The sequence below is a fragment of the Oryctolagus cuniculus genome, chromosome X, assembly GCF_964237555.1.
Source record: "Oryctolagus cuniculus chromosome X, mOryCun1.1, whole genome shotgun sequence".
NCBI lineage: Eukaryota > Metazoa > Chordata > Mammalia > Lagomorpha > Leporidae > Oryctolagus > Oryctolagus cuniculus.
Genome location: NC_091453.1, coordinates 37488805 through 37503577, shown reverse-complemented (window position 1 = coordinate 37503577; position 14773 = coordinate 37488805). Strand labels below are relative to the sequence as shown.

Below are 14773 nucleotides of genomic sequence, written 5' to 3'. Positions count from 1 at the left end.
GGAGAAATTGCTTCATTTTCCCCAAAGAGTTTTCCACATTCTGTACTTTGCTGTGATGTTTACAGTGTTGTCCTGGGCATTTAGTGCATCAGTTGAGAAACTACTTGGGACACGCACATTTCCATATCAGAGTGCCTGGGCTTGAGTCTTGGCTCCACTTTCAAATCTAGCTTTCCTGTTAATGTACACCCTGGGAGATGGCAGGTGATCACTCAAGTAATTGGATCCATGCCACCCATGGAGGAGACCTGGATTGAGTTTCTGGCTCCTACCTTCAACCTGGCCCAGCCCTGGCTTTTTTTTTTTTTTTTTTTTTTTTTTTTTTTTTGGACAGGCAGAGTGGACAGTGAGAGAGAGAGAAAGAGAGTGAAAGGTCTTCCTTTGCCGTTGGTTCACCCTCCAATGGCCGCCGCGGCCGGCGCGCTGCAGCCAGCACACTGCGCTGATCCAATGACAGGAGCCAGGTACTTCTCCTGGTCTCCCATGGGGTACAGGGCCCAAGAACCTGGGCTGTCCTCCACTGCACTCCCTGGCCACAGCGAACATTTCAGAAGTGAAGTCCTCCTGAAACAAGACAAATATTTCTACTTTCTGTCATTCCTATAAGTGAGTAGTTAGGTAAAGATCAGTTTGTGTAATTTTTAATTTTCTAGTAGCCACATTTTTTAAAGTAAAATGGAAAAGGTGAAATTAGTATTTTTCAACTGGGGTATTTGCTTTGCTATAGCCAGTGCTTTTAAAATAATTATTTATTTGAAAGAGACAGAGAAAGACATAAATCATCCATCCATGAGTCCACTCTCCAAATGCCCACATCAGTCAGGACTGGGCCAGCTGAAGCCGGGAGTCCAGAACTCAATCCAGGTCTCCCACATGGGTGACAGAGACCCAAGTACTCAAGCCATCACCTGCTACTTCCAGGAAGTACATTAACAGGAAGCTGGAATCAGAAACAGAGCCAGGAATCAAACCCAGGCCCTCTGATAATGGGATGTAGACATCTCAAGCAATGTCTTAACTGCTTTGCCAGATGGCCACTCCTAATTCTTTTTTGTTTTTAATATTTATTTACTTATTTGAAAGTCAGTTACACAGAGAAGGAGAGAGAGAGAAAGAGGTATCTTTCATCTGCTGGTTCACTCCCCAATTGGCTGCAACAGTTGGAGCTGCGCCGATCCAAAGCCAGGAGCCAGGAGCTTCTTCCAGGTCTCCCACACGGGTGCAGGGGCCTGAGGACTTGGGCCATCCTCCACTGCTTTCCCAGGCCGTAGCAGAGAGCTGGATCAGAAGTGGAGCAGCCAGGATTCTAACTGGCGCCCATATATGATGCCAGCACTGCAGGCGGTGGCTTTACCCGCTACGCCACAGCGCCGGCCCCATGCTCCTAATTCTAATATTATATTTTATGTTTAGCCTAGTGTGTCCAAGAATGTCATTTCAATGTGTGAACAATATAAAATTATTGATATTTGATGATCTTTTATTGTACTAAGTCTTCCTAATCCTGTATTCAAATCCAGAACATCTTAGTTTAGATGCTAAACTTTCCTCAGAAATACTTGATCTATACTTAGATTTCCTAAAATTTACAGTTGAGAAAGGAGACCCATATACCCAAGTTGTTCCAAATATGCTTAAAAAGTTTTCCAGTAACTGAATTAAGGATCAGTTTTTCAATGTAAATGAACTTAAAATCCCGTAAAATTAAAACTTTCGTTCCTCAGTCGCCCTTACCCCATTTCATGTGCCCAGAGCCTCATGTGGCTAGCAGGGATGGTATTGGACAGCACCAATGTAGAGGCCTGATTAGATGCTAGTCTTTGGGGTTGACTTGTTTGTTGTGGGTGTGGTTATTCACAGGTAATGTAGTTGCTTCCATTAGGAAACACATAACATCTGGGTGCAGGACTTTGTGGTTCCCGGCTGTGATGATCATTACCCAGCTCCATTAATCCGTTGAGGACTGCCAAACAATGATCTTGTTCTGTCATTTCTTTGTTGGCTGGAATACTGTAGAGAGAGAATTGCTATCATTTCGTTCGTTACTCTGCGATACAGTTTGTATAGGAAACGTATCTGCTTGATTGTTTCCCTTTATTCGTCAGTTTACAAAATGATGAGTTGGTTCCTTGGCATTCTCAAGATTTATTCACCGTGTTATTTTCCTTTGATGTGTTTGAGTCTGTTGTGGTTATTAGCCCTCTTAGTGCTCACTTATCCCATCTTTGACTTGTGAGTCATTTTGACACAACCTTGTAGTCTTTAATATCCTCCTTGCTTTCTGATATGTCTGGGCTCATCTTCGACATTTCCCACCCTAGACCCGGAATCAGCCATTTCTCTGAGAAGCTGACTTCTTTTAGTGGGAAATGCTATAATTTAGCAACTGCCATCTAGATAATGGAGTGATCATGACTGTTGGGGGTTGGTCAGTGCTTCTAGAACTTTTCAGTAGCTTGGGCTACGAAATACATTTTTTTATTTTGAAGGAAAAATGTGTCATAATGAGTTCATATTGATACTTTCAATTGAAATCGTACCGTTCACAGCTTAACATTGATTTTGTGTTTGAGTCTCCAGTGATTCTTGCTGAAAATCTCGGTTCCTAGCAACACTAACATAGTAACCTATTTACTTTATCCTATCCTGTATATAATAGTTTGAAAATCACATTAAGATATTATTAGTATCAGTTTGATTATTAAGTGCAGTTTTAAATAGCTTCAAAATTTCCTTGATGTTCTTTTTATCATAAGCTAAATGCTCATTGAGCATGTATAGTCTTTTTCCTGTGTTTTAAAGTAATTTGAAAGAATTCTTTGAATGTTCAACCAACTTAATATATAGATTTCTTTTACTTTGTTTTCAAATTTTTAGGGATTGTTCATGTTAGCATTTTGACTTGTTCTTTTCCCAACTTATAATATTAAAATATTCTAAATCTATAGCATAGTTGAAACAACAGTGAACACCCATACACCTTTCACCTTATTTTCATCAATGAATATTTTACCACATTGAGATTCTTATCTCTAGTTCTTCTCTCTCCACTCTCTACTACATTCACTTTTTTTTAAGTCAAAAGACAGGGGAACAGAAAGGGAGAGATCTTCTTCCATCCTCCAATTGAACTCCCCAAATGTCTGCAACAGCAGGGACTGGGCCAGGGCAAAGCCAGCCTGGCACTTCATCCAGGTCTCCCATGTGGGTGGCAGGAACCCAAGCACTTGAGCCATCACCTGCTGCCTCCCAGGGTCTGCACTAGAATAAATAAATCAGAAAAAGAGCTGCAACACGAACACAGGCCCTCCAGTATGGGATGCGGGGCTCCTAAGTGGCATCTTAACCACTGTACCAAATGCCTATCCCTGAGCCTTTTGAAGGAAGTATAGACCTTATGATACTTCAACCCTAAATTCTTCAGCATGCTAAGAACAAGGGGTTCTCATATAGCCACGATTCCACATTATACCTAAGAGAATAAATATTATTTAGTATTTAATCCATGTTTGAATTTTCCTAGATGCTTCAAGAGTATTCATAGACCCTCTCCCCCCTACACACTTTGGTGGAACTAGGATCAAGTCAAGATTTATTGAATTGCTTTTGGATTTTTTATGTCTCCCCCACCCACTCACCCCTTCTGTCTCTAAGTATTTGAGAGAGAAGAGAGATATATCTTTCATCCACTGGTTCATTCCCAACATGCCTGCAGTAGCTCAGGACAGGGCTAGCCTGAAGCCAGGAATTGGGAACTTAGTCTTGGTCTCTTGTTTGGGTGGCAGGGACTAAGTCACTTGAGCTATCACCTGGTGCCTCCCAGGGTGTGTGCTGGAATCAGGAGCAGCATGGAAACTCTACCCAAGGACTAAGACCCAGGCACTCTGAAGTAGAATGCAGGCCTCCCAGGCGGCATCGTAGCTTCTAGGCCAAATGTCTGCCCCTTTAATTTCTGTTAATGTGAAGGAGTCCCTTCACTTTCTTGGATGGTACTGATTTCTGAAGAGTCGATGTGAACTCACATGGAAAACGTACCGCATTAGAGACTTGTTAGTTTCTTTGTAGAATGTATCATTTAACCTATTTTTCCAACCCTTCTATCTCCTATAAATTAGAAATTACATGTAGTCTGGGGATCAGTGGGTTTTTTTCCTTGGCAAGAGCTCTGCATTCATGAGACACCACGTACCTTGTACTGCACCTGCCAAGAAGTGCTTCCTATCATGAGTGCCCACTGTTGGTGGTGCTGAGTTGTTAAAATGTTAATTGCCAGGTTCCTGAATGCTTCGTGTATACTTTTGCATTTGACATTAATTAATAAGTAATCTTTGGGGTGATGTTTTGGCATCTTGCGAATATGTTGTTCCCCAACAATATTTTTACCCCTAAATTCATGCATTTTCACTTAATTTTATTTTTTAAAGATGTATTTATCTATTTGAAAGACAGTTATATAGAGAGAGGTAGAGACAAAGAGAGAGAGGTCTTCCATCTGCTAGTTTACTACCTAAATGGCCGCAACAGCTGGAGTTGAGCTGATCTAAAGCCAGGCACTTCTTCCGGGTCTCCCACATGGGTGCAAGGAGTTGGGCCATCTTCTGCTTTCCCAGGCCATAGCAGAGAGCTGGGTCAGAAGTGGAGCAGCCAGGACTCAAACCAGTGCCCATGTGGGATGCTGGCACTGCAGGCTGGGACTTTAACCCACTGCCCCACAGAGCAGGCCCCAACTTTTTTTTGTTTCTTTTATTTATTTGAAAGAGTTACAGAGAGAGGTAGAACCAGAGAGAGAGAGACAGAGGTCTTCCATCTGCTGGTTCACTCCCCAAATGGCTGCAGCAGCTAGAGCTGAGCTGATCCAGAGCCAGGAGCTTCTTCTGGGTTTCCATGGGGGTGCAGGGGCCCAAGGACATGGGCCATCTTCTACTGCTTTCCAAGGCCATAGCAGAGAACTGGATCAAAAGTGGAACAGCTGGGATTTGAACCGGTGCCCATATGGGATTCTAGTGCTACAGGCCAGGGCTTTAACCCACTGCACCACAGCACCAGCCCCTACCCCCTACACTTAATTTTTTTTTTTAAGATTTGTTTATTTCTTTGAAAGGCAGAGGGAGAGACAGAAAGAGATATCTTCCATCAGCTGGTTTACTCAGCAAATGACTACACAGCCAAGGCTGGACCAGGCCGAAGCCTGGAGCCTGGAACTCCATCTTGGTCTCCCATGTGGGTAGCTGGAGCCCAAGCACTTTTCCAGGTGCATTAGCAGGAAGTTGGACCAGAAAGAAGTGACTGGGAATGGAACCAGCACTTCAGTATTGGATGCCAGTGTCACAGGCAGCAGATTATTTTGCTGTGCAACAACACTGACCTTGGTTTAATTTTGTTTTATAGTTATATAACATCTTCATGTTGTTCTAAAACCAAATGTATGAAAGAAGGTACTTGAAGAGAACCTTTAACTTCTCTTTCTACCCCTTTTATCTCTCTTTGTAGGTAATCCTTTAATTAGTTTTTGGATTATCCCTTTTTGTTGTTTAAAATACAAATATAATCATATTCCCTCTTCAATAAAAGAGCATACTGTAGTATGCCTTTCATATTTCACTGAAAAACCTGTCCTGGATACCGCTCCACAGTGGTGTACAGAGAGCTTCAGAAAGGCTTGGCTTTCAGAAATCGTTCTGTACGTGTGTTTCCTTGCCTCCCTCAGGAGAAAGTCTCCCCAACACATTTGTGTACATGGTAATCTGTATACATATAGTTACTACTACTGCTATGTTGCTTTCTTGAGTTTTTTGCTTTTGAAGCAAAGTTTCAAGTTCATTACCCTTTTTGAAAAATTCTTGTCATTTTATTTGAAAGGCACAGAGATAGATCTTTTCCTCTGCTGGTTTATTCCCCAAATATCTACAACCACCATGGGTAGACCAGGCTGAAGCCAGGAGCCTGGAACTCCATCTGAGTGTCTCACGTGGGTGGCAGGGGCTCAAGCACTTGCGCCATCTTCCTCTACTTTTCCAGGTGCCTCAACCAGTAAGCAGCTGGATTAGAAGCACAGTGTAGCCAGGGCTCAGCACCAGGCACGGTGGTAAGGGATGCAAGCATCCCTCTCAGCAGCTTAACCTGCTGTGCTACCGTGGCTGCCCCTAAAGAAGTGTTGACTAAAAAATGGCAGAAAGGCACAAACCCAGGCATTTGCTGCAATATCCATAACACCTTAAACCAAATTCAGGTGAGATTTGCTCAGCTCTAATGATCAAAGCAGAAAATATGAGTTGACTTAAACACTGTGATGCTGTAAGTCGAGTCCAGGGCAGCCTGTGTGGGAGCCTCGAGGTCACCCTGGGATGGTGCTGGCTCCTGGCCTGGGCTGACAGCCAGAGAGGGGCACCACCAGCTGCTCCTCCTGAGACACAGAGAGGTTGGCAGAGCCTGGGGGGAAGGGCTAGAGATGAGAAAGCCGCGTCAGCCTGTTATTTCCAGCCATGGTGGGAATGGTTATGTGGGTAGGAGGATCTGGTGGAAAGAGCCGACTTGGGGAAGAACCTGAATTTGCCCAGAAGCAAGGCACCCAAGCCCCATTTGGTCCCTCATCTCTGTGGGGAGGCCTGGGCACAGGAGCAAGGCCCTTCCTGATGTCGTGGGTCCTGGGGCTTACAGGATGCCCAGGCTGAGGAGGAGATCAAACAGGAGATGAACACACTGCAGCAGAAGCTGAATGAGCAGCAGAGTGTGCTTCAGCGTATTGCTGCCCCCAACATGAAAGCCATGGAAAAGCTGGAGAGTGTCCGCGACAAGTTCCAGGAGACCTCTGATGGTAAGAGTTGCCCCTGTACGGGGGGCCCAGGGCGAGGGCAGGAGGCTGCAGCCATGCTCCTGTCTCTGACATACTTCGTGACGTAAGACTTCCAGGAACCCTACGTGGTGGGGCCACCAAAACTGTGGAAAACTGCTGAGGTCAGGGTCAACAACTTACCCAAGGCTACACAGCTGGTTGCTGGTAGGGCCCGGGGAGGGGTGGTGGTGGTCCACACTTACATGTCTCTAGGCCCCAGTTTCTTCTGCGTTGTATCTGGTGGCTGACACGCTGGGTGCAGAGCCATGTGGGGTCCTCTCTGTATAACCCTCTTCAGGCATTCCTCTCCCTCTGTGGGATGTGTCTGCTCTGGGTCGTCATTTGCAGATCATTCTTGCCAGGGTTTAGTCCTCTGCCCTGGCAGAGCCAAGGCCCTGAGGGGTCCTCTCTTTTTCCTTCTGGCAGAGTTTGAGGCAGCCCGAAAGCGAGCAAAGAAGGCCAAGCAGGCATTCGAACAGATCAAGAAGGAGCGCTTTGACCGCTTCAATGCTTGTTTTGAATCTGTGGCTACCAACATTGATGAGATCTATAAGGCTCTGTCCCGCAACAGCAGTGCCCAGGTAGGTTGGAGCCCCTTACCTAACCAACTCCACCCAGCTTCAGTTGGCCTTCCCCTCCAGGCTTCCTGTCTCTAAGCCATCATGCAGGCTCAGGTCTGGATCCTAACCTGTCTGTCTTGACCCAGGCATTCCTGGGTCCTGAGAACCCAGAGGAGCCCTACTTGGATGGCATCAACTACAACTGCGTGGCTCCTGGCAAACGCTTCCGGCCTATGGACAACTTGTCAGGAGGGGAGAAGACAGTGGCAGCTTTGGCTCTGCTTTTTGCCATCCACAGGTAAGGCTGCCTCCCAAGGCAGTTGACCGAGAGATTCAGCTGAAGCCACCAGAGGCCCTGGGGCCCAAGGCTTGCAGAGATCTGCAGAGGTGAAGATGTTCTGGTGGGATCTGGATTGCGTCCCCATTTCCCTACTGACGGCAGCAGCCCTGGCCCTGGTCTTCCTGGACCTGTCTTCCCCATCCCCCCTCACCCCCTCAGCATGTCCTCACTGGCCCTTGCCTGTTTTCAGTCCCACCTTCAGGCTTCTGCTTACAGGGTTGCTAGCTAGTGAGCCCTTTCCATGCAACTTTAGCTTTACCCTCACCTTCCACCTCTGCGCACCTCCGCATTCTCCTCCCTTTCCTTTAGGACACCGTCTTTGACCACTCTGGCATACCCTGCCCTCCCCCTCCTGAATGCCAGTAGTACTTGAGCCTGACCCCCAGCACGTAGTGCTCAGTGTACAGCGTCAGCCCGTGAGCATTTCTTGAGTGCTGCTGTGTGTCAGACCCCCTGGAGGGGTTGGGCATACAGATGAGTCACATGGTCTCTGGCCTAGAGGAGCTCACATGTCTTAAGTGGAAGCCAGACATGTAAACAGGCAGCGTGCCAAGTGCCCAAACTGAGTGAGCATGGGTACCATGGCTGCACAGAGGAGGTAACACCTAACCCAGTGTTGGGGGAGGCTGTGGGTAGGCCAGGGAAGGCTTTTAAGGGTAGGCAGCACTTGGAGCAGGAGATGTAAAGACTGAGAAGTTTGCCTGTGGGACCAGCAGGCATTTTAGGCTTACAGGTACAGCACATGCAGTGGCAAGAAGGCACAACAGCGTGGCGTGTGTTGGGCTGGACCTCTGGGGAGCTTGGTCAGTGTGGCCAGATCCACGGACAGCTTTGTTTTCCCAGCCAGCTAAGAAGCTCCTGAAAAATCCATGTTCTCCCAGATCCTGGAGCACAGGGCTGGGTGCAGAGGCGGCCTCTGTTGACATACTGGCCTTTGGCAGCTCAGGCAGCATTGAGGCCTAGGTTGTTCAGTCTCAGAAGAAGTGGAGGGGGAAGCTGGCCTGTTGGATGGGCCCTGGGGCTGTCCCACCCCGCCTTGCCGCCCCTCCCCCCTCAGTGTCAGCTCACCTACTGGTTCCCTCCCAGCTACAAGCCAGCCCCCTTCTTCGTCCTGGATGAGATCGATGCTGCCTTGGATAACACCAACATTGGCAAGGTGGGTGCAAGGAAAGTGGGGCCTGGGAGGGAGACCCCAGGTTGGGGCTGGATTGCAGGGAGCCAACTCCTGAGTGCCCCACCTGCTCCTGCTGCCTGTATTCTGTGCCCTGGTGGCTGGGCCCAGGGTCCTCCACACACTGTGGTAGTTGATAGCTTCCTTCTCTGTTTCTCTTCCTCCCCCTCCCCACCTTACCACCCCACACACCACACCTACTGGTTCTGACTGAAAAACACAGGGGTGCATTAGGGCTTAAGCTCTGCTAAGTGCCTGGTGGCCCCTCCCACAGGTAGCAAATTACATCAAGGAGCAGTCGACTTGCAACTTCCAGGCCATCGTCATCTCTCTCAAGGAAGAGTTCTACACCAAGGCTGAGAGCCTCATTGGAGTCTATCCCGAGGTAGGGCGGGCCAGGCTCAAGAGCAAGCCCTACTCCCTACCTGACTCCCCAGGGCAGGAAGGGAAGGCTGCGATGGAGGGACAAGGGGGCGGGGGAGCATAGGGAACCAGGTCCTGAACGGCCATCTGGGCTTGTTGGAGCCCTGCCCTGGAAGCTTAGCCAGCCCAGCTGGGCAGGGCCGTTGCATTTGGGGACAGGGTGTGGAGAAAGGAGGAGAGTGCAGAGGTAGTAGGCAGGGAGAGAAGGTGCGTGGGGCCGAGCACATCCTCTCACACCCAGAGAGTACCATTGCCTGGGCTTTGGGCAGGTATGTAGGGAGGAGGGTTTGAGATCCCCTGGTCTTAGGGCACCAGGCCCCTCTCAGTTCTCTCCTCACAATTTTATTTTTTCTTTTTCTCCCTCCTCCTTCAGCAAGGGGACTGTGTGATCAGCAAAGTCCTGACCTTCGACCTCACCAAGTACCCAGATGCCAACCCCAACCCCAATGAGCAGTAACAGTAGTTTCTGCCCTCTGCCCTGTCTGGATCCCTAAACTGCCCCTCTGCCAGTCTTTGGATATTTGTGGCTCCCAACCTTCCCTTACCTTCTAGCCCTGTTTGGTGTAGTCATGGGATTTAGCACTGCTATCAAGCGTGAAGAGGAACAGAGATGATGTTAGGTCTGGAGCAAAAAGTCATGAGCCACAGGGAGCATCCTGGTCTCTGAAAGGAGGCGCTGAGCTGAGCTGGGCTGAACAGGACCATCTGTCTGTCTTCCCCTGCCCGGACCCTCCCCCCCCCATCCATACTCATGGGTCCCTTGGGTATTTTGCCCACTTTATGTGTGGGTGTGTGTGGATGTGTGTTCACCTGTGTGCATGTGTGTGCAGAAAAATAAAAGATACTGGAGACTGTTTTAGAAGGAGCCTAGGATGAATTTGACTCCAAGAGCACTTAGGATGACAGCACTCCAGAGCTGGACAAAGGTGCTCCAGGCCTCCTAGGAGTCCTCAGCAGTCACCTGAAGCTGTCCTCACTCACTCACTCACTCACTCGTGTGTTCATTCACTTGTCTGTTCGTCAAACACATATGGAGTGCCCTCTGTGCGACTGTGTGCTTGGAATTGAGAGTTGAACCATGCATGCTCTCTGTCCTGGTAAGGAGATACAATGGGTTCATGAATTACTGGGGTTAGCTGAACGTTGCTATGTGCTTTGAATATGAGAAGAGGACAGTTACGTCCAGGTAATTGGTAATTGTCACATTTAAGCTGGACCTTGACAGACTGGTAGGGTTTTAGTTAGGCACTGAGATCAGAACAAAGGGCTCTGGGAACAGTTACGGGTTCTGGTTCCACTTTTCATCAGTTTGACGCTGGGCAAGTCGTTTGGCCTTGCTGTGCCTCACTTGTCTCATCTGTAAAATGAGGCTGAGAATATTACCTACCTCATAGGATTTAACGATGTCAAGCTCCTCACTGGAGGCCTTATCCTTGTGTGGAGCCCACTAGGTGCCGACCTCTCAGAATACAAGCCTTCTCATGCCTGGGCTTCCGAGGGTTTCTCATCCTGGCCGTTAGGGACAATCTGAGATGTTGTAAATGCCCTGGTAACTGGGAGAGTTCCAGGGCACTGATGAGGTTTACCTGGTAAGTGGAGGGCCGGGGTAAACCTATAGCTTCAGCCATGGATGATAACCAGGTGCCTGGGCTCCAGCCTGGGTTATGAGGAAGCAGGGAAGAGGTAGCCTGGGCCACATCCCAGCCTAACGCACGTGAGACTCCTCTTAGGGACTCCCCTCCTGAGCTAGAAGGACCATGCAGTGGCAGTAACGCCTGGCACGAGGGCTTCAGCCTTTATCGCTTGTACACATCAGACTTTGGTCTTGTCTGTATATTTGTCGTTTAAGTTGAATCGGTTCCAGTTACCTAAGTAATGCAGGAATCCATTCTCCTTTTAAGCAATTAGATTGTACAGACAAGGGACAAGACAAGCCTCATTCAGCTACCGACTACTCCCCCCTCCCGCTCCTCCCCACCCTGTCCCTTCCCTGCTGTTATACTTCATTTAGACTTTGTTTTAACATTCTTACATAGATAAGTTCGTTGGAAATACTGTGTTTAATGCGTATGGCATATTGAATTGTTCTGCAGTTTGCTTGCTTTGCCTAACAATGTGTTTGAGATCTATGCATGTTGCTAAGTGTAGATCATTCCCTTCTCTGTAATTGCTGTATGGATCACCATATGACCCTACTGCATTTTACTATCCATTTCTCTAGGGTGGACATTAAGACTGTTTTTAGTTTTTCCTATTACAAAATAATACACAGGAATATCCATATACCTGTGTGAAAGTGTGTGTGAGTGTGTGTGTGTGAGAGAGAGAGAAGGGGTGAGGGGAATTATTCCTCGTAATGGAATTGTGAAGTCAGGAATGTATATGTTTGTTTTTCAGAGATAACTTCCAAATTGCCCTCCTGTAGTATTTACTCAGTATTTTTTTCTTGAGGTGTTCTGAGGTCTCCCATTGATTGTCATCTACATCCGCTTCACCCTAAGTAGTAATAGCTGTGAAGTCACAGGTTTGATGTGCTATGTATGTATTTTTCTAATACATATTAAAAGGTATAACTATCGAAATACATTTGTCTGTCTTCAACCAAAGAAGTCACATACCAGCAGTGGTACATCTACCATAAGTTGGCCAAGGCTGTTAATTTAGGGCTCAGACGTGGCCCAAAGCATAGCTGTGGAGACTTGGACAGGTGACCCGACCTGAGCCCCAGGGTCCTTATAAAAGGAGATGACGCATACTTGCAGCACTGCAGGGAAGAGTACCTGAGATAGATTTGGAGTAGTTTCCTGGCATGTAGATCACAGTTTATTTTTTTAAAGATAGATAGCAATTTCTGTTCTCCCCACTTTACAGTTGAGGGAACTGAGGCCAGGAAACGTTGAATGACCAGATAACAGCATGGGTTTGAGCCCCAGTCCTCCAGTCATGCTAGGGTTTTCTCCATTATAGAGATGGTTATTCACCTTGGCTGTACAGAGTCATTCGCAAAACTGTTCCCTGTTTTTAAAAATCAGCAATATGTTCACAGATACCAAATAGTATAGAGTAAAATGAAACAGAATAGCACAGAAGAGCTTACAGTGAAAAGTGGCAGTTCCTAGCTCCACCTCCACATCCAGGGGACATGGGGATCGGGCCCCATCATTGGAACTCTGATTCAGTAGGTGTGGCTAATAACCCAGACAACTAACCCTACCTCACGGGGTCTGAAGGATTACATGAAGTGCCTTGGGCTAAGGCCTTGGGCCACAAGAACACAAATGCTACAGAGGCGCTTCGGGGGCTTCAATCCTGAGGAGGGGGTAGGGGAGATGCGGTGGTCTGACCAGGACTCTGTAGTGTCAGAATCTAGACTCTGGGTCTCCTTACTGCTTGCCCACTGCCTCCTGTGATTCTGGGCAATCGCTGTGTTGCACGCCAGGAACACAAAGGACGAGTCAGATCCTTATCCTGCCTTTGAGGCATCCACTGTCTAACTAGGGGGGCAATTTGAGAGATAGCTGCTGACCACAAGGTCTGATCAGCACTCTCGCGGCAGCACAGGAGGGGCATCTAGCTTAGGTGGGGATTCAGGGAAGGCACCTCTGACAGTGACCTCTAAACTGAGACTGGAGGGACTGGTAGTAGGGATTAGCCAGTTAAGGAAGTAGAAAGGATTTCCAAGTAGTGGGAAGACCAGCAAGGCAATCGCAGAAATACTGAAGCCCAAATCCCCGGGATGGAGGAAGAGCAGTGAAAAAAGCCATTCGGGAGGCGGGGTGGGTCCTGTCCCTGGCTGTGGGGTTCAGATTAACCTTGAGGGCTAGTATGATTTCCAGGCCAGCTGTACATGGGAAAGCCGTGGGGCATTCTAGGCCCATCCTCTTAAAAACATGCAGTTGCAGGAGGTCAAGTGGGGCCTTGGGAGCTTGACTTTAGGGTGTAGCAAGTTTGGCAACCACAGCTTGAAGACAATGGAGGGGCCTTAAAGCTGTTTGGAGACAGGGCAGGGGCGGGTGAGGACCCCGTATCAGATGTCAGTTGAACAAGCCTGCTCTGGCCAGCCAGCCTATGAAGAAACAGGTCAGGATAGATACCAGTATATCCCCTGCAAAAAGCATAGTGCCTCACACTAAACAGGCACCCAATAAAGATTGTGAACGAATGGACACATTGTGAGGGAGAACGTGCAGTGGAGACTGGTGAGGAGGCCTGGAGGCCTGCCCTAGGGCAAGGGCAGCAGGAATAGATTGGAGGTGACAAGGGGTAGGCTCTTAAGGGAAGGTGAGGAACTGGACGTGGTGTGGAGGGTGCCTGAGGCAGCAATGAGTACCCGTGAGTATCCAGAACTCCTGCCCTGTCCCGGTGGTGTCTTCCTCATCCATCTCCGAGTCCGAGTCTCCTAGCTGCCCCCTCAGTTCCGTTGACTGTTCCGTGCAGTTCTGAGTGGTTTCCCACTCCCCCTCCCAGTCATTGAGCCAAGCATCCAATTCAACGAACATTGCCTAAGCCCCTCCTGTGCAGTGGGGCTCTTCCAAGCCAGGACTCCGGCTCCCTCCTTCCTACCTCAAGAGGTGATTTGAGGGCTTTGCCAGGTAAGCCTCACATCTCTCCTACAATAGCATACAGTGAGATGCCCTAAGGGAACTTAGGGACTTTGTCCAACCCTCTCCTGAGGTCCTCAGGGAGTTAACTGCCCAGTGTCTCACTACTAGAAAGTGTTGGAGCCAGAATTGAAACCTAAGTTCCCTTCCCACATCACCTCTTAGAGCCTTGCTCTTGATCTATCCCAGTGCAGATCAGGACAGGCAGAAGTGGTCGGGGTAAAGGGGTTCTGGGTGAGCTTTGAAGGGCATAGTGTACAAGACAGGCCAAACAAGATGCTTGCCGATTGCAGTACCCATTTAGGGAAGTCCGTGGCAAACTGGCCATGCCTACAGCCCCTTCCAGAGGGTTTCTTTAACCTAGGTTGCCACCCTCTGTAAGGTGACCCCACAGTCCTTGCCACAAATGGCCAGGTTGAGATGCATAGCTGCCTATGCTGGACTGATGCAGGAACTCCACCTCATAGGGCACATATCACACGGTGAGTGCGTGAAACAATCAGATCTTTCAGGGAGGACGAATGAGGTGTTCGGAAGAAGCAAATGATCAAAAGTTCATGAGGCAGAAGTGATGGTGGATGTGGGCTAACCAGAAACAACAGCAAAAGAGAAAGCTGCAGAAATCATAAGACAGCAGAGCTCATGAAACGTTTGTATCGTGTGATCATGGGGCCACAACGTAGCCGAAGCCATGAAGCGGCAAGGCAGCAGTGGCCAAATGGATACAGACGCAATGAAGCAACAGGAGCCGTGAGGAACAGAAACCGTGAGACAAAACAGATCCATGAAGCTGCAGAAGGCTTGAGTAGACAAGATCCACGAGGCAGCAGAAGCCATGAAACGGCC

The 14773-nt window shown here is 48.3% G+C and overlaps 1 protein-coding gene across 2 annotated transcripts in view; it reads left to right on the top strand.

Moving 5' to 3' along the window:
* SMC1A (structural maintenance of chromosomes 1A) overlaps positions 1-11908 on the top strand; it is a 38528-nt gene extending 26620 nt beyond the window's left edge. For both annotated transcript variants that reach the window (XM_070067299.1, XM_051827118.2), the window contains exons 20-25: positions 6658-6814; positions 7259-7413; positions 7539-7690; positions 8819-8888; positions 9178-9288; positions 9700-11908. In XM_070067299.1, coding sequence (XP_069923400.1) covers positions 6658-6814; positions 7259-7413; positions 7539-7690; positions 8819-8888; positions 9178-9288; positions 9700-9783 — 729 coding nt within the window. In that variant the 3' untranslated portion in view covers positions 9784-11908. The remainder of the gene's footprint in view (positions 1-6657; positions 6815-7258; positions 7414-7538; positions 7691-8818; positions 8889-9177; positions 9289-9699) is intronic.
* The last annotated feature ends 2865 nt before the right edge of the window (positions 11909-14773 follow it).